Source organism: Pseudonaja textilis, chromosome 12 (assembly GCF_049901715.1).
Source record: "Pseudonaja textilis isolate UNSWEBS1 chromosome 12, rPseTex1.2, whole genome shotgun sequence".
In the NCBI taxonomy this organism is placed as follows: Eukaryota; Metazoa; Chordata; class Lepidosauria; order Squamata; family Elapidae; genus Pseudonaja; species Pseudonaja textilis.
In genome coordinates this window covers 8,138,577-8,161,307 of record NC_142001.1, presented here as the reverse complement: position 1 = coordinate 8,161,307, position 22,731 = coordinate 8,138,577, and the positions used below count along the sequence as shown (strand labels likewise).

General features: G+C 40.0%; 1 protein-coding gene across 5 annotated transcripts in view; it reads right to left on the bottom strand.

Annotated features, from left to right (window-relative positions):
• Nucleotides 1-22,731, bottom strand: part of TENM1 (teneurin transmembrane protein 1) — a 327,538-nt gene that overhangs the window by 61,503 nt on the left and 243,304 nt on the right. For 4 of the 5 annotated variants that reach the window (XM_087940951.1, XM_087940953.1, XM_087940950.1 and 1 more), the window contains 3 exons: nucleotides 16,436-16,579; nucleotides 5,989-6,238; nucleotides 4,785-4,805 (listed from right to left, as the gene is read on the bottom strand). In XM_087940951.1, coding sequence (XP_087797077.1) covers nucleotides 4,785-4,805; nucleotides 5,989-6,238; nucleotides 16,436-16,579 — 415 coding nt within the window. The remainder of the gene's footprint in view (nucleotides 1-4,784; nucleotides 4,806-5,988; nucleotides 6,239-16,435; nucleotides 16,580-22,731) is intronic. The other variant, XM_087940954.1, reaches the window with a different exon arrangement.

Below are 22,731 nucleotides of genomic sequence, written 5' to 3'. Positions count from 1 at the left end.
CCTAATATTAGGATGTGGAAACTGGACGCTTTTAAGAAGACTCAACAGCCACTTTTCTGAAATCGTATTGGGTCTCCTACTTGAGCAGGGGTTAGACTAGAAGACCTCCAAGGTCCCTTCCAGCTCTGCTATGTTCTAAAAGAACTTTGTTATTGTTGTTTGGTAAAATCAGAAATATGGGCTTGGGTCCGAAGATGCTTAGTTCCTTGGAAAGTAAAGTAAAAGCAAGGGAGACAAAAATGCTTTCAAACTTGCAATATTTTATTACTGTAACTTTACAATAAAGGTAGTGTTAGTACTTCCGGTCTTGGTTTCTTGTCTGGACTACCTGGAAGAGCTGACAGTGATTTAATTAATGCAATTTCATTGCATTCTCAAAATGTAGGTGGTTAGTTAACACTTCCAATCCGGACTTGGACTCTAATGAAATATTCATTGGTATATCAAGATCACGAGAATTGATAATACCACTTTACACTGCACTAGTGAGGCCATAGAGTACTGCATACAGTTCTGTTTATTGAGATACAAGAAGATGCTAAGACCCTAGAAAGTGTGCAGACAAGAGCAGCAAAGATGATAAGGGGTCTGGAGGCTAAATCATATGAACAGTTGAGGAAGCTAGATATGTCCAGTCTAGTGAAGAGAAGGACTGTGTCAGCCTTCAAGAATTCTTTCTTCCGCTTATCTTTTTGGCTGCCATAGTAATGGTGGGGGGAGGGAGGATCAATTGGGCTTTGTGAGTGGGGAAGTGTGCTGGAGGCTTTAGAGAGTGAACTGTAACACTTGGGGAAAACTTTATTGTTTATGCTTACTTGCTTACTGCGCAGCCGCAACATCTTTATCTAACCAGGCCAAGGTCAACGGCCAGATGTCTGCATCACCATCTGAAGAAGCCCCACATGACATTATACACATCTCAGATTGGATGGACTGTTTGAACTAGGGTGGGTGGGAACGTTGCTATAGCTTTGTATATGTGATTTCCACACCTAAATTCTCAGATCTCGAATTCTTTTTGATGCTACCACTTGATTCCCAGTAAAAGTCCATTTCTCTAGAACAATGGAGTCTAAGGATATCTTTCTTGGATTTTGAATGGAGCACCATTTTACAGACTAGAAGTGACATAATAGCAGTCTTTCAATACTTGAGGTTTTGTCACATTGATTTTCCAAAGCACCTGAGGCCAGAACAAGAAGTAATGGACAAAAGCTTGTTCAAGAAGGACCTAGAACTAAGGGGAAAATTTTTCTGACAGTGAGAACAATTAATCAATGGAATGACTTTTCTCCCAGACTTCTGGGTGCTCCATGACTGGAGGTTTTCAAAAATAGACTGGACAACCATTTGACCAGGATGTTGTAAGGTCTCTTGCCTTGAGACTAGAAAACCTATCTCAGATCCTATGATTCTATGTTCTATATTGTTCAAAGTAATACGCACAGATGATCTCCACCTTTTCCACACAGCAACCCTGTGATCTGGGTCAGGTGAGGAGTATGAGAGGGTGGCCCAAAGACACACTCCTTGTGTCCACCTGAAATCTACTTCTTCGGGATTGCATCACGTGTTTACCGTTTAGAAAAGCTATTAAGACCTTTGGGCCCATGATCTGATTGGGAAGCTTTGAGCAAATGGGTTTTGGATGGTTGCTTCTTGGTGTGACAGGATTACTACTGTTTTGGTTTTTTTTGTCTCTGTGCATGTAAAGTTCTGATCTTTTTACTGTAACTGGAATGTAAGCTGCTTACAGCAATTCACAACTGAAGCAACTTTTAAGTCTGGATACAATAAGGAAGCAAAGAAATAAGATTATTCTACCCCTCTCTCATCATAGAAAGCTAGAGGGTTGACAAGTTGTAGGATAAACTTAAGAAGAAAATGTCAAAGCACTTTTCCATGGAATAAAAAGCTCCAAACAAACCAAGGTTTACATGTTTAGCATGTGTAAATTCAGCAATGCAGTCTTGAACGCTTTGCAGTTAAAAAGTGTTGAGAATCCACTTTATGCAGTCCTTGAAAAGCACAATGTTCATATTTCATCCACGTGGAATCTCAGTGTTAATCGGTGACTAGCAAATAAAGTTAGGCGGCCTTTCTGCACTAGACTGATTAAAAAAGAAAAGGAAAGGAAGGTCTACCAAGAATCAGTTAAGTGACATCGTTTCTGTTGTTTTTGTTTGAGGTCTTCAGTTCTATTACAGCTATTTTTGTCAGTGTGTAAGTTAATACGGTTGCTGAGGGAGTTCTAATAGAAGGTCAGGTAGCCAACTTGAACTTCCTTAATGAAGAGGGATTAGATGAATCTTGGGAGGTGATCGGTTGCTAATTAGAGGCTGATATTGGAAGGTGCCTATTATCTTCCACTGACATCACAATATCTTCAAGTAGCTGGTTACAAGTGACTTTACTCTGGGACAGGCATTGACTGCATGATTGGACTGAGTTGAAAAGAATGCGGGATGAAGAAATAGGAAAACACAAAGCTGCTTTTCAACAGGCAACTGGACTTCGTTTGCTTTTTCTTTGAAGATGTTTCACTTTTCATCCAAACAGCTTTCCGCAGTTCTGAAGAAGCTTCTTGGATGAGAAGCCATGGGAAGTGAAACACCTTCAAGGAAAAAAAAGAAAGAAAGAAAGAAAGAAAGTCAGTTGCCCTTTGAAGAGAACTTTTGGGACAATCATGGCCTCGATGACTCAGAATCTTCTTCATAGGCAGGAAAACACAGTCATAATTAGGAGCAGGAGGTTCTACTGAAAGCAAGACAATGGAATATTTATTTGACTCAGGTAAGAGACTGTTTCATCTATCTATTTGGAACAGAATATTGTTCATCAAGGGCGTGATATTTATATAGCAATAGCAATAGCACTTAGACATGTATGCCACTTTACAGTGCTCTACAACCCTCTCTAAGTGGTTTACAGAGTCAGCCTCTTGCCCCCAACAATCTGTGTCCCATTTTATCCACCTGGGAAGAATGGAAGGCTGAGTCAACCTTGAGCTGGTCAGGATTGAACTCCTGGCAGTGGGCAGAGTTAACCTGCAATACTACATTCCAATCACTGCTTCATCACAGCTCAATAGGAAGAAAAGGAGAAGGCAGCAAGGAAGGAAGGAAGGAAGGAAGGAAGGAAGGAAGGAAGGAAGGAAGGAAGGAAGGAAGGAAGGAAGGAAGGAAGGAAGGAAGGAAGGAAGGAAGGAAGGGCAATAGCAATGGAAATAGCACATACTGCTTCACAGTGCTTTACGGTCCTCTCTAATTGGTTTACAGAGTCAGCCTATTGCCCCCAACGATAGGGGTCCTCATTTAATTCACCTCAGAAGGATGGAAGGCTGAGTCAACCTTGAGCCTGGTGATATTTAAACTGCCAAATTTCAGACAGCTGACAGTCAGCAGAATAGTCTGCAGTACTGCACTCTAACCACTGCACCACCGAGGCTTATATAACACATTGTAATGAGGTTTTGGGCTTTTAGACACTAAAAAAGTAGACCGTGATCATTTAGACTAATTGTTCATCACTGCTTGATTAACGTCAGCTACAAAAGCCATACCTTTATAACAGACTATTGACAGTTTGGAGTTCAAAGTCTAGAGGTCTTATATTGATATTGATAAATTATAAATTTAATGCTTTCTGTATCTACCTTGTATTAAACAAAACCTTCAGAGTCAAATTTCATGGAAACATCTTAATAGAGAGCTAAAATCAGATAGGAGAAGGTTGTGTCTTAAAGTAAGTGATGTCAAGGTAGGCTAGGCTGGGGAATTCTGGAAGTTGAAGTCCACAAGACTTAAAGTTACCAAGATTAGACACTCCTGTATTACAAGATGCTGTAGAGTCCACTTTGTGAGTATAATTAATTTTTTTTAAAAAACAACGAATTCCTCCACTTATTTTCATTTCCATTTTCTACATATCAGACAAAGCTCCCTTTTTGTCCCCCACTGGGAAAAAACCCCCGCTAAATTCACCAAAAAGTATTCTTTTTTTTTATTACTGCCATGAGGCAACAGATGCTTAAGGCTTCTGACTCAAACTCTAAAGAAAAATTATGCTGGAAAATAGCCAGACAGAGAAAGTGTTTTGTTGTTTCTGCTGGTAATTGGGAAGACCCAATTCCAACCTTCTGTTCAGAAGTTGCCTTTCACACATTTATTTAAGGATTTATTCAGCTGTATTATCCCCTGAAGCTAGAACTGGGAAAAAAGTTTTCAATTTTGCTTTTCCCCCACACTTATTTATTTTGGCTGTCAAGTTCTCATCATTCTACTTATGAAGAATTGTAAACTTTCTTCAGCAAAGTCTTACAAGCAAGTGACCAATGTTCTCATCCATTTCTAGCGAACAAATTCAATAGGTGGAGATGTTCTCTAACGTGGAAAGGACCATGTTGTAATTTTTAGAGTGGAGAAAATGGAGACCAAGCTTTCATACCATTAACAAACCAAACAAACCAGAATTGTATGCATTTTTTAAGAGTAAAGCCATTAATTCTTTCATGGCTTTATCTTTTTCTCCAGATTTAAATGCTGTGACTTTTAATTCTTTCTATCTTGTTTTATTATAAAGAATTCAAAATTATCAGTTTTACAGAAGAGCCACGTGGAAAGCCACTTTGGCAATTTTTATAAGGAGCAAGGCAAGTTGCTATATGGTTTTTCAATAGAGAGTGATAATTTTGACTGCTTTTCCTCAATAATAGTTATACAACAACATTTGGACATTCATCCAAATATCTCCAACTCCTGGTCATAAGATCATAATTTTCATACCTGTGTCTGGTGTCTCTGTTTCTTGGATGGAGATTCACAGAGAGGCAAAAGAAAAAAAAAGTGAAAGAAAATGCAATAACATAAATGGATTAACAGGAATGATCATAAACATTTATTTAGGCAAGCAACATATTAGCCATCGTGCATCTTACTGAATCTGCATAATAATCATAACTTCGTAATAAAATCTATTTTTAAAAAAGTTCCTGAAGAAACAGTAGGGTTCATTTAAAATACAAGAGCTAGTTTATTTCTGTGTGTTGTGATTCACATTTATCTTGGTAAATACATGCACAAAAAAGTGACAATAATCAGTAATTATTATATTACTAGCTCAATACCCACGCTTTGCTATGAAACTATGTGGTCGGGCTTAGTTTTTGGGGAGGAAAATAAGGGGAAAAATCTGCCTTTGCCTACCAGCATCCACTGGTATTCAGCTGGCTAGCATCTTGTTTGGAAAGTGAAACAGTATTTGCTGTATGAGCAAGGAGACAGCAAGGAGCCTGGGCGTGGCTTAACTCAACTGTTCTGTAGGAAAGCTGGTTGCTGCTGTGAAAACTAAAACTGAAACTGAAACTCCTCTCCTCTGCTTGTGTTTTGCAACTGGAACAGATTTCTTTTCAGGTGTGGAGGGGGAGTAGAACTCCTTAGCACCAGAGCGTGTTAATAATAATAATAATAATATATGAAATACGAATGCTCTGATGGTCATTTCGAAAAATCCTTTCTTAGTGAACACCTAGAAGCCAAGAGGAACATACGTGCCAAATTTCAAGTTTGTAGACTTTACGGTTCTGGAGATTTTGTGATGATGTATGAGTGGTATTTCACCTTTTTTATACATATAGATTAATAATCAATCAGTGGAACAATTAACCAGTGAAACAGTTTGCCTCCAGAAACTGTGGGTGCTCCATCACTGGATGTTCTTAAGAAGAGACTGGACAGCCATTTGTCCCGACTGGTATTGCGTCTTCTGCTTGGGGAGGAATTCCTTCCAGCTCTGTTATATTCTGTTAATAACTGGAGTCAGCTAAATATATAAGTTGTACAAGATGCCAAGAGGTTTTTAACATGTTGTTTTCTGAATGTAAGGATTTTTCCCCCTTTGCTTTGGAAAAGAGGAAGGATGATATAACTAGAGATACCTTCTGTATCCCTTGCTGAGGATATTAATACATTGCTCCTGTGATATTTTTACCTTAGTTCCAGGATGCTAATAGAATTTCCGGAAGGAAGAAGCCTTCGGACAAAATTGAAATCGCCAATGTATATGCTCCCATCGGTGCCGGACGCCAGAGCCACAGGCGCAAACAGTTTGCTGCTGTGAGAAGGACCGTTACAATTGGTGCAGGAGACGCTCCTCTGGTGCCCATTGCCCATGACGGTGGAGACCACTGCTGGTTGCTGTGAGATGAATATGTTCTCTCCATTGCCTTTATGGACAATCCCTGTTATTTACAAAACAAATAAAGATAAACGCATGGATACCCAGAGTTGTAGCAGTACAAGAATAGTTCATTTGACTTTAAAATATCCACTTATAGCTCTCAAGAACTATTTAGGGGTGGGCGTCAAAAATTTCAGCAAAGGGTTCTCTGCCTGGTTGCTGGGTGGGCGTGGCCATGGTGGGTGTGGCCTAGTCAGCCTCCTGCACCACAGGGAGGAGTTTTTTTATCCTCCCCGGGCTCTGGAGGCTTTTCTCGAGCCTCCGGGAGGGTGAAAACGGCCTCCCCGGCCTCCGGAGGCTCTCTGGAAGCTGGAAACGGGCCCATTTCCAGCCTTCCCAAACTTCTGGGAGGCACCTTTCCCCCCAAGCCTCCGCATCCAAAACGGTCTGCATGGGGACTCCTGGGAGGGGAGGGGTAGGCAGGGCCATCCAGGAGTAGGATTTGGGGTTCTCCAAACTGCACAGAATCTTAGGTAGGGGTCTCTCCCGAACCCCTGCGAGAACCCCCAGCAGCCCAGCCCTGCTATTTAGGGGATTTGGAGGTATAATTGCGGGACTGACTAAACTTTAATAATGATTGGCTTTTTTTTGGAGTTTTTAGATATTGGGACATGGGAATTTTGGCGGTATATTGAATAATTCTTAATATATTAAACTATTACAAAAGGACTCAACATGGGACAACAAATGTATTTTATGAAGAAATGTTATTGATGCTTAAAGACGTGACAAAGAATCATAAGGAGGTAATGGTATTGTTTAAAGATAAAGATATGAGTGTACAAGATCCCCAACAAACGGGGAAAAAGATGAACAAAAATACTCAGAAAATAGATGAGAAACTAGAAGGAGTGGTGGAGACAAATCAATGAAAGAGTTACCATAATTGATTTTTTTTAAAAAAAAAAAGAACAAGAGATGATGGATAGAGACAAAATATTTTTCAAAATGCTGACTGTATTAAAAATTAGTGGGGGGAATAGAAAGTACAAATTGGGAAAATAGTATTACACACACTGATATATAATAGAATTTACTATAATTACAATGTGCATGTTAAGGTTAGAAGTTGGATGATTATGCATAGTTAATTGTACTATTATTGTTAGCAGTGTGTAAAATGTATATTGGCCCAGTCAATACACTGTCCACAAAATATGTGTGGCTGTTAAAGGAAAATTGCAAATAAAACATATATATTTAAAAAATAGTTCATTTGATTCTGCAGTAAATACAAGTAATCTTCAACTTGTGACCGCCATTGAACCCAATATTTCTGTTGCTAAGCAAGACTGTTTTATCCCATTCTACAACTTTTCTTGAACACATTTGTTAAGCGAATCATTGCAGTTTTTAAGTGAGTAATCTGGTTGTTAAGTGGATTCCCCATTGACTTTCCGGTCACAATGGTCGCAAAAGAAGCTCGTGTAACCCCAGGAAATAGCAATCGTCATGAATATGAGTCAGCTGCCAAGCATTTGAATTTTGGTCACATGACCGCAGGAATGATTTCAACGGTCAAAAGTGTGAAAAGGGGTCATAAGCTACTTTTTTCAGTGCTGTTCAACTTTCAGTAGTCACTGAATCAACTGTTGTAAGTTGAGGACTACTTGTATTAATGCTTTCTTTTTTTAAAAAAAGCACAATTAAAGCAAGTGATATGAAAGATGGCCATTTGCTTAGCCATATCAGAGTTTAAACTGGGGAGAGTTGACAAAAGTTGTTGTTTTGTGGGGTTCTGACAATGTAAGGCTATTTCACACCCCAAGATATAGGATCTTGGGGTGTGAAATAGCCTTACATTGTCAGAACCCCACAATGAACAAGAAGAGTTCAGAAAGAGCATTATAAGCATTTTTTACAAACATGAATAAGCCTTGTGGTTGTGTATCTATCTGATCAGCCAGACTACCAAGGAATGTGTGTTCTTATAAATCAGTTTTTAAGAGGCCACAAAACTCCTTGTGGTTTTATAACACAATTAAATAGTATCATCTTGTTTATTTGCATGCTTATTTGTCAGATCAGAGGCCCACTTCAGTTTTGTGAATTTTGGCAGTTTATAGAAAATAAAACATCGATGGCATTATGATAAATGTAATTACAACAATAAAAAAAAACACGAGTTTGCCTAAGCAGTATATAGCTCTTTCTTAACTATTTTTAAAAAGCCCTCCAGAACAGCTCCATTTTAATTAGCTTTCAGAAAGTGAAAGAAATGTAGAAAGATGTGGAAATGAAGAAATGAGCAGCAACTGTGAGTAAAATTTGAACCTAGCCTGGAATAGGAAAGCAAGAGAAATAAATTTCAGATATTATTTCTGCAATCCCTGTGTTATCTCTCTCATCATCTGTCCTCTCTTGAAGAGTTGACAGAGCCCAGTCTCTCTACAGTGTCATTTGAACCCTTCCACATGGACTGAATCCACGAAGCTAATGTCTGAACAGGCTAATATGTTTCCAAACGTATTAGATTATGCCCATCTAAGACTAGTTAGAAAAAATCACTAGTAAGCACTTATTTGTATGCTTTTTAAAAATCAGTTAGCAAATCACCCTTCAAGCTGCTAAAATTTTCTTCTTCCCCATGTGTAAAGAATACCTACCTGGAATCCACCTGTGCAGTTAATATGGTGGGGAATATTGTGTGAAAAGAGTACCTGAAAAACTAATCAATCTTAAAAGAAAGGTGAGAACACATTGCTGTTCATAACAGAGGTAAATAGAGAAGTTTTCTGATTTGTTTTTTTTTCAGGAAAGAACCATAAGCTGCAGTACAAATCCAATATTCAGCCTGGAATGAAAGCTGACAGATGTGAATGAAAACTCCAACACCTCCTATAGTGTATTTATCTCTGGGATGAACAATTCTCTGATCAATTGTGCTCCCTTTTCATCAGTGAGTGAGAGAAGTGGAGAACATCCTTTTTTCTTTTTGAAAATACTAGATTTCTTGTTTTTATTGTGCAAAATCTTTGTCTTCTAAGGTTGTAGTTCATGGTGGAAAGAATATTCCAGAAATTCCATTTTCTCACCATTAAAAATCTCCAGGATGACTTACTCTTTCAAAGCAGGGGACAACATATTCGTATTTGTCATTGGTACTACAGGGAGGGGAGGGGGAGGAGAAGAAGAAGCAGAAGGAAAAGAAGAATTATAAGAAGGAGAAGGGGAAGGAGAAGAACAACAAGGAGGAGGAGGAGGAGGAGGAGGAGGAGGAGGAGGAGGAGGAGAAGAAGAAGAAGAAGAATTATTATTATTGAGATTGTTGCATATTGGAATTGGGAGGGACTTGAAATGAATGGTCAGAATAGCTAGCCAATTGAACATTTATAGGAGATGCTGGTTGGTGATCCTGATAATGACCCAAATGAAGACAAAGAGTTGTCCTTATGAAGGTGAACAACTGAAAGAACATTCCAGTGTTTGTGACAGAAGGATTATCATGCAACAATTTCCCCCCCTTTTACCAATGTGCTTGCTTTGCACTCTACTTTTTCTGTTGGGTTTCAAGTGGTTTCTCTTTTATTTCTTTCATTGCTTTTTCTCTCCTAATTCCTGTGGCTATTCATGTTGGAGAAAGAGACACCCTTTGATCTGATATTTTTCTACCCTTCACAGTTTGAGGGATAATAATTGCATTCGTTCCCCTCTCCTAGCCTGACTGATCTAATCCACTCCTGAGCAATTACATATAATCACACAAAAAGCACATGTAACATCTACCAAAAGTCCCACTCACTGTCTAAATATTGCTTTTGTTTCCGCACTAGAAATTATCTCCCCCATAATGCTAATGAGAATTCTGAAAGGTTTATCCAGAACGGTGGCTATTGCAGATTGAAAAATCCAGACCCAAAATCTCCGTTGAGAAGTCTTCCATTTCCTTCTAAACTCATGAGAAAATGTAGCTCCATTTCTCATAGGCGAAATAAAAATAAGGTCCCCATCACATTAAAAAGCTCGTATTAAAAAGCTTCGCCATCAAATAATGCCTGTAAAAATTTCTCCCACTTTTCTTTTCATCATTTCCCCACTTCTCTAATCCTGCATATCTCAAGAGGCCTGTATGACACTAAACTTCTTAGTCTTTAAAGAGCTAAAAAAATTCTTACCAAGAACGGTATAAAAACATTCTTGACTTATATTGTTAGGATGTAGCTTTGCCTTCAGCTATCGGTACATCCTTGCCATTAAGAAGGATGGATGAACCATGCTTATTAGGTTTAGAGCTGTAAAGTGCCCTATTATTTCACCAGCAAGGTGCTTTATTTATTTTCCTGAGCCTTGCCTAGCATTTCGTTTCAACTACTGGTAACAAGGAATAGCTTCAGCTGCAAAGCATAAAATCCCACAGGATCTCCACAGTAATATGCCCATGGCTTTTGCAGGCTACAGACAAGTGATGCATTAATGTTCTCTCTAGACTTATCACAATCATCGTCTTACACTAGGACTGTCACCCCGGGCGATACCTTTGTAAAAGGGGTCATTGCAAGAACAGTGATGAATTAGGACTACAAATGTTTCATGGGCCTCTCCAAAAGTCTTGAAAAGCTGCCTAGAAGTTCTGAAATCAGGGAGACTTTTAAACTCCCAAGTGCTTCCTTAAGCACATCAAGAGTTTTCACTGCAGGAAACTTAAAAAATGCTGGCTCCTGTTGTGCACATGGCTGTCATCATATCTGAAAGTTACAGACTGGTTGGCATTTAATGTCAGAGATAAAGAGCTAAACACGGAAATAACATCATTTATTTTATTTATTCCTCAAATGAAAATTACAAATCCCAATGAGAAAAATAAAAATAAAATAAAATAAAACGTGACAGGGACAACAGGCATATTAATGCACTTATACACACACCCTTAGGAATTCCCAAAGGTCCTTTTTTTTTTTTGTAAGAAGCAACCGGTCTTTCTGGTTTTAATTTGAAGACATTTCGCTTCTCATCCAAGAAGCTTCGAAGCGAAATGTCTTCAAAGAAAAACTAAAAAGTCCAGTTGCCTCTTGCAAAGAAAAGAAAAACAACACCTTTGGGACAACCATGACCTGCGTCAAGCACCACCAGCCTTTTGGAACTCAGGGGCCACTAAACTCATAATTTTAAATCCTGCAGACCACTAATATGAGTTTCAACTGATGGTGGCTTGCTGACGTTGGTGGGAAAGTCGGTCCCATATTCCAGAGCTGCAGGAGTCACAGGATTGGCCCTTTGGTCATCCCGGAGCAGCTGCTCTTCCACCCGGCTGCACCATCCTGCCATGGATGGAGGAGCTGCTCCAGGATGACCAAAGGGCCAGTCCTGTGACTCCTGCAGCTCTGGAATATGGAACCGACTTTCCCACCAACGTCACCAAGCCACCCCGGGGCGGATTTCCCTCCCCAATGTTGGTCTTACCTTCCAGTTCCAGTTCTCATGGCTCTACTCCAGGTAAGGTTTGTGCTCGGCTGAAGTGGGGGGCAGCGAGTGGGTGGGCCATGTGGATGGTGCAGCCTTGAATTTCCACACAGCCTGGATTAATTGCTTTGAGGGGGACGTTTCTCTGCGGACTACCAAAATTTTCTCACAGACCACCAGTGGTCCTTGGCCTACTGGCTGGTGACCACTGACCTGGATGACTGAGAATCTCCATAGACACTCCATAGAATTCCATAGAATCTCCATAGGAACATCTTAAATATGAGTGGAGGTCCACAGAAGTTAACTTAGAATTAAAACTGTGGAAGTTAGTTAGCTGAAACTACTGAATCGGGTAAGATAGTCCAGATTTGGGTTTATATTAAGTTTTCAACTTATGGATGAGTAACAAGGGAGAAGGTGTATATACTTCTTGGAGTTTCTTCCAAATATATAAGAGCAGCTTGGCAATAGGCCAGGGTGCTTAAGTTAGACAGATATCTCTTCCCTGGCACTAAAAAAATCCATAGAAATGACAAGAGCTCTTGCTGTCCTCTATGGTTACACGAATAAAGATATTTCCATCTTTATCTCAGCCATGACAGCATATAATTAGGAGCCCCGGCTTGGCTTGAAATATGTCCCTAGGGGACAAAGATTTTGACGACAAATACCAATAAAATGGGGGGAAACATGCATTTGATACCAAAGACAAATGAAATAAGCAATTTGTTTGCAAACTGCGAAATACTTTGTGGGAAAAGTTCTTGTTTGCAAACGAAGATGGCATTAGTAGCTTCTTTTCCTATCAGTTACAGGTAGTCCTTGACTTATGACCACAACTGAGCCCAAAATTTATGTTGCTAAGTGAAACAGTTGTTAAATGAATTTTGCCCCATGTTGCAACCTTTCTTGCCTTACTTCTTAAGCCAGACTTGGCAACTTTAAGACTTGTGCACAGCATAGCATAGCATGGCTGGCTGAGGAATTCTGGGAGCTGAAGTCCACAAGTCTTAAAGTTGCCAAGTTTGGGGGCTCCTCTCTTAAGTGAATCAATTATTAAGTTAGTGTTGTGGTTAGCCGGCAGCAGGTGCAGACGGCTGAGGAGAGCGAGGACTCAGATGAGGGGCCAGGACCATCAAGGAGTGGACTGCTGCCTTCAGAGATTGTGGGGGCTGGCAGCAGCGATGAGGAGGTTCCTGAGGAGCCTGTGCCAAGTGCACATGCGCGCAGGGTTGCTCGCAGGAAAGAGCAGCTGCAGCAGCATGGGTGACTTGGGAGTAAGGCTGCAAGGTAATGGCCCCTCCTTCAAGAAGATAAAAACCAGCTGTGAAGTGAACGTTCTTCGCAGGAAGCAAAGGCATTTTGAAACTCCAGCCTTGTGGACCTTGCAGTATCTTAGTTGGTATTTGAAAACTCTTATGCTGTAAAATATTTCTAGGTAACCTTATCTGTTATTCTTGGCAGCCTCACACAGTTGTGGCAAGGCTTGTGCTTATCAAAGTTAATTATTTTGCAGCAGCCTTTTAACTGGGGATTCGAAAGAATCATTAAAAGGTTTCTGTTCCCTTTGGTTCGTGTTTGTTTTATTGGAAAAGGGTTTGGGTCAGAACAGTTAGTAACATGGTTGTGAAGGGAATCTGGATTTCTCATTGACTTTGCTTGTCAGAAGGCTGCAAAAAGGGTTCATGTGACCCCAGGAATTTTGATTATGTGATCATGTCAGAGTATATTCATGAACTGGAATAGAGCATGATAACAAGGTCAGCCAATGAATAGGCATAGCAACTAGGTCAGGCAATGAGGATTGTTTGGAAACTGAAACTAGAATTAGCCTAGGCTGGAAACTGAAACTAGAAGTAGCCTAGGCGTGACTCTATATTAAGCTCTGCAGCTCTGTTAAGCTCTGAGTCTGTCTATTGAAAATGAAACTGCTTCTCTCCTCTGTTGTGTGTCTTGCTTGTCTGCTGAACTAAAGTGAAACTGATCGTCTGTTTCTGAGTCCCTGAGTTGCTGTTCTGCTCTGAATCTGTAACATGTTTGCTGCTGTCTGAGTTTGCTCCATGTTAGAGAAATCTATAACTGGTATTGTAAAATTTACTTTATATGTTTATAAAGACATTAAATGAAGCCTCAGCCATCTGTGTTTATTTTTCTGGTGCTGAATTTATGCTGCAAAACTCTGAACAGATCACGGGGAAGGCTGCAACGGTTGTGTGAAAAATGATTGGGTCACTTTTTTCTGTGCCATGGTAATTTTGAATGTCGAATGTATCCCTTCATGTCAATATGGGTCAGCCTAACTTAAATTAAGTGATATTTTCAGAGTTGGAATGACGGCATTAATCACAAACAGATTGTTTCCCCTCACTTTGTCTTGCTCTTTTAGAAAAGATTAAGCGGTGAATAATTCATGACTTCTCAGCTAATGAAATTTAAGAACTTCTTGTTTATCCCAGTGGTCAAATTACAAGGGGGAAGAGTTGGGTAGGATTATAAGTTTTGATATCCTCTTCCTAATATAAAAATACTTGAGAGTGGACTTTGCAGAAAGTAGCAGAATTGTCTCTCCGAACTAATTTAAATATGACTCACTTTTGGGAACTAAAAATGATGGGTTCAGTTATTTCACATCTACATCACTTCATTTCTCCCCCCTAGATTTACTCTATTCTGCAAGCGCTCACAGCAATATTTCAATCTTGCTCAGTAAATATTTAATTCCTTTCGGAAATGAGACATTCCTGTTAAAAAGGGTAAGAAAAAAGAGAGAGAGACAAACTTGCAAGAGTTACCTAACTAAAATCCACTTTCATAGATATTTTGAAATGTGTCCAAAGGAAGGTGAGATTTTGAATAGGTGAGACAACTAGAATGAAAGCAGGATATGTGAGGAATGGCTAGAAGAACCAGGTTATGTTTACCAGAAGATCAAACAATCAAAATTTGGGACTGCCACAAAGAAGAGAGGGAGCGACCTATTCTCCAAAGCACTGAAGGCAGTGACAGGCTTCAAGTGAACTCTAACCTTCTCTCGGCCAGTCCTTGAGTACTGAAGATTTGTCCTGAAATGAATACAAACTCCAGCTCCTTTGTAGTGCAATGGTGGTTTATTCATTAGCTCAGCAAACAACAAATACTCTTCTCTGACAAGAATGGCTAAAAGCCATGCATGGTTAGAGTTGGGTTTGAGTTTGCACCTTTTCTTTTTATTACCATTATGATGAGACACACCTCACCACACCCGGGCCTATACACAGTTCTAATTCTGGCCATACCTAACCCATTATCCCTAAATGCTATTAACCCTATAACATGCCTGCATCCCTACTCTATTCTAACCCTCACTAACTGATCCCCATCTGGTGCCACCTTCACCATGTTTAAATCTAAGGCTTAATTACCACCTATATGTGCCCCAACCCCCTTTAACAATATGCACCACATCGTTACATGGAAAGAGCCATTTCCAGCAGCCCTGCAGTTGTTGCAGAATCCATCCTCAGCTCTGCTGAGTCATTCCAAAGCCATCGGCCAGTACACAAGCAGAAATACAGATCTGGCAGCAGCAGAGATAAGGTGACATGGCCAGCTGATTTGCTGTGAGGCATATTTGGAGCTGATGGGCTCTGGGTTCACTTGGAGCCCAACAGGCAGGGCAAGAATCAATGGATGGAATGTAATCAAAGAAAGAACCAACCTAGAAGTAAGGAGAAATTTCCTGACAGAACAAATAATCACTGGAACGGTTTGCCTCCAGAAGTTGTGGGTGCTTCACAATTTTTTTTTTGAAATAAATTTTATTAATTTTAAAGAGAAACAAAACATCATTAAACATTGAAAACATAAAACCTCTTTCCATTGTAAATCTTTACAGGGCAGATAAAACATTATTTTATACAGCATAATTCTAATTTATCCCATTTCCATATGGACACATAAATATCTTTTAACAAATTTCTCATTATTTCTCTTTACTCTTAGAAAAGGAAAGAAAAGGTTTATAATGGCTTTATCTGTTGATGAACTAAGAAAGGTGCTTCACAATTTTTAAGAAGAGATTGGACAACCATTTGTCTGGGGGTTGGACTAGAAGACCTCAAAGGTCCCTTCCAATTCTGTTATTCTGATAAAATGAAAGAGGTGTCTTCAAATGTCATAATTGCATAGTAATTCCAATTTGATTTGTTGATTCATTGAACCCAGAGGTAGAAATTATAGGAAAACCTGTTTCAAATAATCATTGAAAGATTGTTTTTAACCAATAAGGTTTGTTTGCTACAGCAGCAAATTCCCTGGGATGTCCTATATGTTCTTTCCTGAAAATGCTGAAGCAAAAACAGACTTTCATCAAAGGGAAGATTCTGTACATGGCTGGAGTAAAAGGCTTTCAAGGCATTCCCCGAGAATATAATGCTAGGACTCTCAAAATGAGATTAAAAATCAAGATTTCAAAATAGGCAGATCTACCCGTTTTCTACTGATTTCCATAGCTCATTGAAACAAGACTTCAACATCAATCATAATTTAGCACAATCTATTTATAAACATTCATCATTTCTGTCAGGGAGGGGGAATCTGTTTCCAGGTGTGGCATAGATGTTAAACTTTTAGAGTAGGGCTAGGAAGAACCAGATTCAAATCCAGCCCCAGCCACGGGTGACTTAAATTTGGGGTTGTCACTTTCTGTCAGCCCAACTTAGCTCACAATATTGTGGGAAAATCCCCATGTAAGCTGCCTTGAGCTTCATAAAATCTAATAAAAGAATAATAATAAAAGAATAAGGATTGTACTCACCACTCTGTGTATTCAAAATGTGGTGTTTGTCCAAAGACCAGCCTCCTAGATTTGAAGCATCCAACTCAAAACCTTGCAATGTCACAGTCCTTTTCTCCCAGAGAATCAGATCAGGACAGCTCTCATATTCGTACCCTACCGAGACTGCGGAGAGATAAAATACAACAGATCATAGTTAGTAGTTCATCCATGGCCTAGGGTGGGTCAAAGGGCAGGCAACTGGTAGTAAAGTTGTACTCCAGAAGAAAAATGTCTTACAACTTTAGTGTCTTTGCGTATTTGATTTTGAATATGGTAAAAAAAGATTCATATTTCATCCATTCTTCTTGAGAAGGACATGGTCTAGTAGCAATGGAGTAGAAGCCATCTTAGAAGGATTAGTAAGAGATCACAATGTACTTGTGTTGGGGCTTCCAGGTTGGAAGGATTAGCTGGTGCAGAGGGGGTATTCAGCAGGTTCTGACCAGTTCTGGAGAACCGGTAGCAGAAAATTTGAGTAGTTCAGAGAACCGGCACATCCTACCTCTGACTGGAGATTTTACAGTATCCTTCCCCTGCCACGCCCACCAAGCCACGCCCACAGAACCAGTAGTAAAAAAAATGGAATCCCACCACTGCTAGTGGCATCACCGTTGCCTGGACGATGCCCAATTGGGAGATCCTGTCAGAGCTGGAGCAAAGTACAGGAGCTCACCCTGCCTCAAGGCAGCACTTGGGTCTCAAACGTGAGCTTTGCTAGCCTTCAACCCAGCACCCTATGCACAAGAGAGTCTCTTATGTTCTTATACAAGGAGGAGATGTCAAGTTACCCAGAAAGGTGAACTTCTCTGCTGGATGGCTGCTAATCATGACACAAAGCCATGATCCAGGAAGCTGTTTTAAACTTTGACTCCCCATCATTACTGCCTACCCCCCAAAATAACCACTGGATTTCCAGAGGGAAAAAAAATTACAGACTACAGGAATCAGGACCACTACTCAGGTGACCCTGAGGACACAAGATAAACCTCCAAGTGCTTCAACCACCCTCTAAACCAGGAGTGTCAAACTCATGGCGTCACGGTGGTGTCACATGACATATTGAGACTTTTTCCCGCTTCACTAAATGGGGGGTGGGTGTGGCCAGCATGTGACGTATCCAGCCCACGGTCCGGGAGTTTGACAGCCCTGCTCTAAATGGATGCAAAGGACCAGCTGCCTGCAAGGATAAATCCTTCCATCCCTCACCATCCAGTCAGAGCTGAAGAAGCTTCTTAGATGAGCAGTGAAACATCTTCAAAGAAAAACCAGAAAGTCCAGTTGCCTTTTGAAAGAAGCATCCTTGGGATTTCCTGTGTTTTTGTCTTTAAAGTTACCAAACCTAGATCAGCAAGTATGTCCCAATTCCAAAAAGACAACAATAGGAAAATTATAAACCCAAATAAGGAGTTTACTTTGATGCTTAGTTTGAGTAAGATTATTTGTTTGGCGATTCCTTTCTTTTTAAAGAAATGGGGAAAAAAATGAGCCAGTAATCAGATATTCAATCTATGACATTCTTATTTTTTTTTAAAAAAAAAAAACTTTATTGATTATACAATTAAAATGTCAAACAAACACATAGAAAAAAAAAGATTAAAAAAAAACATTCTTATTAACCTCGCAATTTAAAGATAACTCACAGTAACTCTTTCAAACCTTAAAAGTCAACAGGAACAGGAGAAGCCATAAAACTGGTCACAGTAACAACAACAACAAGGAGAAAATAGCTTTTGTAGCGGCAATTTTTCCTCTTTTCATTATCGTGACAAATACAGTCGATTCTTTTGCCGCTGGAACCGATTCCCTGAATCTCTGGGAAGACCACCGAGTGCTTGCTGGCACTGCAGAGGCTCAAGAGTCTTGGAGAAGGGAGGAAGGGGGAAAAACATCCCCCAACTAAAAGATATAATTGCTCTCTGCTGCCGGAGGGAACAGCTCAGGTTGTAAATATAAAGACTTGGTTCCTTGGGAAGACGGACACGGAAGGCAGAGGTAGCAAATTTAAAAGGAGGAACTGTACCGTGTGCCGAAGCATTACAATAATGGAATAACTTTGGGCTTATGAAGAGAAATGAGTGCTTTCTGACTTGCAGTGACTCTCCGCGGACTTAAGGCAGAAGTCATTCTCCCTAATTGTTTGGAAATCCTAAAGACTGAATCTTGGCCTACGATGGGATTTCACACCCTCCTTCTGCCGAACAGAGAGGTTGTTTTGGTGGTATCTAGCAATCATCTTAAAAGGGTAAATGATGCTTTGAGGTTTCTTTCCTTGTTTTACCCACCAATTTGTATCTGCTCTGAAATTGTCACAGCGGTGCTGTCTTCCTGAGGGCAAGGACTTACACAGCATCTCTCTGGGCAAAGGCAGAAAGGCATGCCTGGATGAAAACCTCAATGCTCATCCAGAGGTTCAGGATGCTGCCAAATTGTTGCTTCTGGAAGCAGGGTGATTATAGTGGCAGAAGAAATGGCCAGGTCCAGTCTGTCATACTTTGGGGAAGGACTTTCTTGTTTTTCTTTGAAGACATTTCACTTCTCATCCAAGGAAGTCCAGTTGCTTCCTGAAAAAGCACCTTAGGGACAGCCATGACCTGGATGACTGAGGATCTCCATAGACTTTTAGCTATGCACTTTGGGATGAACACCCTTTAAGTGGTGCGGAAGATAACCATCTTTTTATCCACAAGACAGATATGCAAAGGATTGGTCATTAAAGAAGAACTTCATCACAAATGTGAGTTATGAGGATACCTGATGAACCAATAAAAGTACTTTGTTATGGATGTTTTGTCGAGTTTCTCTATCTGCATCTGTACAGAAGACAAATCTACCACTGTACAGAATATAGAACAGTAAAAAGATGGTTATCTTCTATCCTTTTTCCCTCATTTCGTAGTGATAGAAGTAAAATAGTTACCACGAGTCCGTGAGTTCAGCCAAGAGTGAGGAAAACTCCCCCAATCCATTGAGGGTCAATTTAGTGACCAGATGTGGTCATGTGACATGGACTACATTTCCCAGGATACCTTAACTACATTTACCATGACACATTTCCTTAAGGGACCAGCTCACAATTGCTACCTAACTATCCAGTTCCCATACCCTGGCTGGACAGCACAATATGTCTTACACCAGTTGACATGATCAAGTTTGACACACATGCTCTAATCTAACACTTTGAAGTCAATAGCTCTTTCTAGGGGTAAATAGAGGGAAGTGACAGAATTCTCCATTTTTTAATTAAAAAAATACACCCCTCCCCTTTTCTTGCAGAAGAAGAACAAAACTAGACAGGAAATTGGAGACTTCATGTTTGGGATGAAGTCCTCCATGGCAATAGAATTACACAACTGTCCTGTATCTTTTTAGATTGGCGTGTGTGTGTGTGTGTGTGTGTGTGTGTGTGTGTGTGTGTCTTGAGGACTTTTCTTTGAAAATGTTGATTGTCTCTTTTTCTGGTGGCAGTGAAAGCTGAAAATATCTTCAGAGAACTGACATGAATAGCTGCAGGAGCCTAAGCGAAAGCATTTAGAAAAGAATACATGGATGACATGAAAAGCGCTTAGATAAATAGAGTCCTGCAATTTTAAAATCTTGTTAATCCAGTATTGAGTTCTGGACTGCACAAAAATGTTTACATACATTCATATATACAATTCTCTCAATCTCTTGTCTAAGCCTTACATGGAGGGAAATATATAAAAGGAAGACCTCCTGCCCCTCTTCTTTCTTGAATAATAATAATAATAATATTGAATAAAGCTAGACAAAGTAACAGCAAATGAAAAAGCTAAGGCACCTTTAGAAACTGAACAAACAAGCACCTGCCACATAACAATCCAGACTTAACAATTGTCGATAAGAAAGGCAAAAAAAAAAGTCTGTATAGTCAATGGATGTTGCAGACTTGGAAAAAACAGAACAGAAGAGAAAGAACTGGAGAAAAAAATCACAAAATACAAACACCTGCAAATAGAAGTAGAACAATATGTGGCAACCTAGACCAACAGCAATAGGCGCCTTGGGGGAAATCCCCAAAACATCTGGAGCACCACTTGAACACCAATGACATTGACAAAATTTCCCAGCACCCAATTGCAAAAGGCAGCTTTACTTGGCTTAAGTAAGCTGGCATCCTGTGATGGTATCTTTAACATCCTCAAACAACATCTGCCTTGGGTTGCCAAGGTGATTATCTAGGCATTTCAAGAATGCCTTGTTTCCCCCCATTCCCTTTTTCTGGCAGCTAAAAAGACCAAAGGAGTATCTTTTTAGTGGACACATTCATTTAGTGACCATTTGAAGGTACAATGGCACTGAAAACAGTGACTTTTGACCGTTATTTGCACCTACGGCCACTGCAGCTTTGTCATGGTCATATGATCAAAATTCAGATACCTGGCTCATATTTATGGCGGTTGTAGTGTCCCGTGGTCATGTGATTGCCTTTTGCGAACTTCTGATGAGCAAAGTCAATGGGGAAGCCAGATTCACTAAACAACCATGTTAACTAAGTTAACAATTGCAGTGATTCACTTAATAACTGTGGCAAGAAAGGTCATAAAACGGGGCAAAACTCACAATGATTTCATTTAGCAATAGAAGTTTTGGGCTCAACAGTGGTCATTAGTCAAGGACTACCTGTAGTTCAGCATACATTCTGAGTTTTTGTTTTCAATTTTCCCTGAACTTCCCTGACTATTATAGTTTCAGTTGCTGGAGTGCTTCCTCACTCCTCCTGTGCTAGTAAGTTCATTTAATAACGGTAGCACTTAAGACTTATATACTGCTTCACAGTGCTTTACAGCCTGTCTAAGCCATTTACAGAGTCAGCCTATTGACCCCAAACAATCTGGGTCCTCATTTTACCAACCTCAGAAGGATGAAAAACTGAATCAACCTTGAGCTGGTGAGAATCGAAGTGCAGAGTTCAGTACAGTACAGTAGGCAGAGTTTGCCCGCAATACTGCATTTTAACCACTGCACCACCAGGGCTCATTTAATATCTACAATATTAACAATAATTGGTCTCATTCGAGACAACGATGAATCCGCATACAGACGGGAGATTGTACAACTTGCCTTGTGGTGTAACTGGAACAATCTGGAAATGAACACACTCAAAACTGTACCACCTCTTACAATACTAGACAACACAGTAACAATAGTAGAGACCTTCAAATTTTTAGGTTCTATCATATCACAAAATGGACACGTAACACCAAAAACGTCATCAAAAAAGCACAACAAAGAATGTTCTTTCTGCACCAACTCGGGAAGCTCAAACTGCCCAAGGAGCTGCTGATCCAGTTCTACAGAGGAATGATGGAGTCTGTCATCTGCACCTCTATGTCTGTCTGGTTTGGCTCTGCAACCCAACAGGACGGACACAGACTTCAAAGAGTAATTAGAAATGTAGAAAAAACAATTACTACCAACTTGCCTTCCATCGAGGACCTGCATACTACACAAGTCAAAAAGAGGGCTGTGAAAATATTCACAGACTCCTCACATCCCGGACATAAACTGTTTCAACTCCTATTCTTAAAATGATGCTATAGAGCACCGCACACCAGAACAATTAGACACAAGGACAGTTTTTTCCCCGAATGCCATCACTCTGCTAAATAAATAATTCCCTCAACACTGTCCAAATATTTACTAAGTCTGCATAACTATTACTATTAATTGTCTCATCGTTCCTATCACCCACCTCCTCCCACTTGTGACTGTATGACTGTAACGTTGTCGCCTGTATCCTTACTATTTATATTGACCTTTTCCTAGTATGATTTGATTGCTTATTTGTACCCCATTCCTATCAGTAAGTGTTGTACTTTATGATTCTTGACTCTTGATGAATGTATCTTTTCTTTTATGTACACTGAGAGCATTTGCACCAAGACAAATTCCTTGTGTGTCCAATCATACTTGGCCAATAAAGAATTCTCTTCTCTTCTCTTCTCTTCTCTTCTCTTCTCTTCTCTTCTCTTCTCTTCTCTTCTCTTCTCTTCTCTTCTCTTCTCTTCTCTTCCCTTCCATTCCATTCCATTCCATTCCATTCCATTCCATTCCATTCCATTCCATCAGAAATTGTGGGCGCTCCATCACTGGAGGTTTTAAAGAAGAGTCTGGACAGTCACTTGTCTGAAATGGTACAGGTTCTCCTGTTTGAGCAGGGGGGTTGGACTAGAAGGCCTCCAAGTTCCCTTCCAACTCTAATCTGATTGACTTCCTTCCTCCTTGCTAGAATTCTGTTATTGCTCTCCAAAACG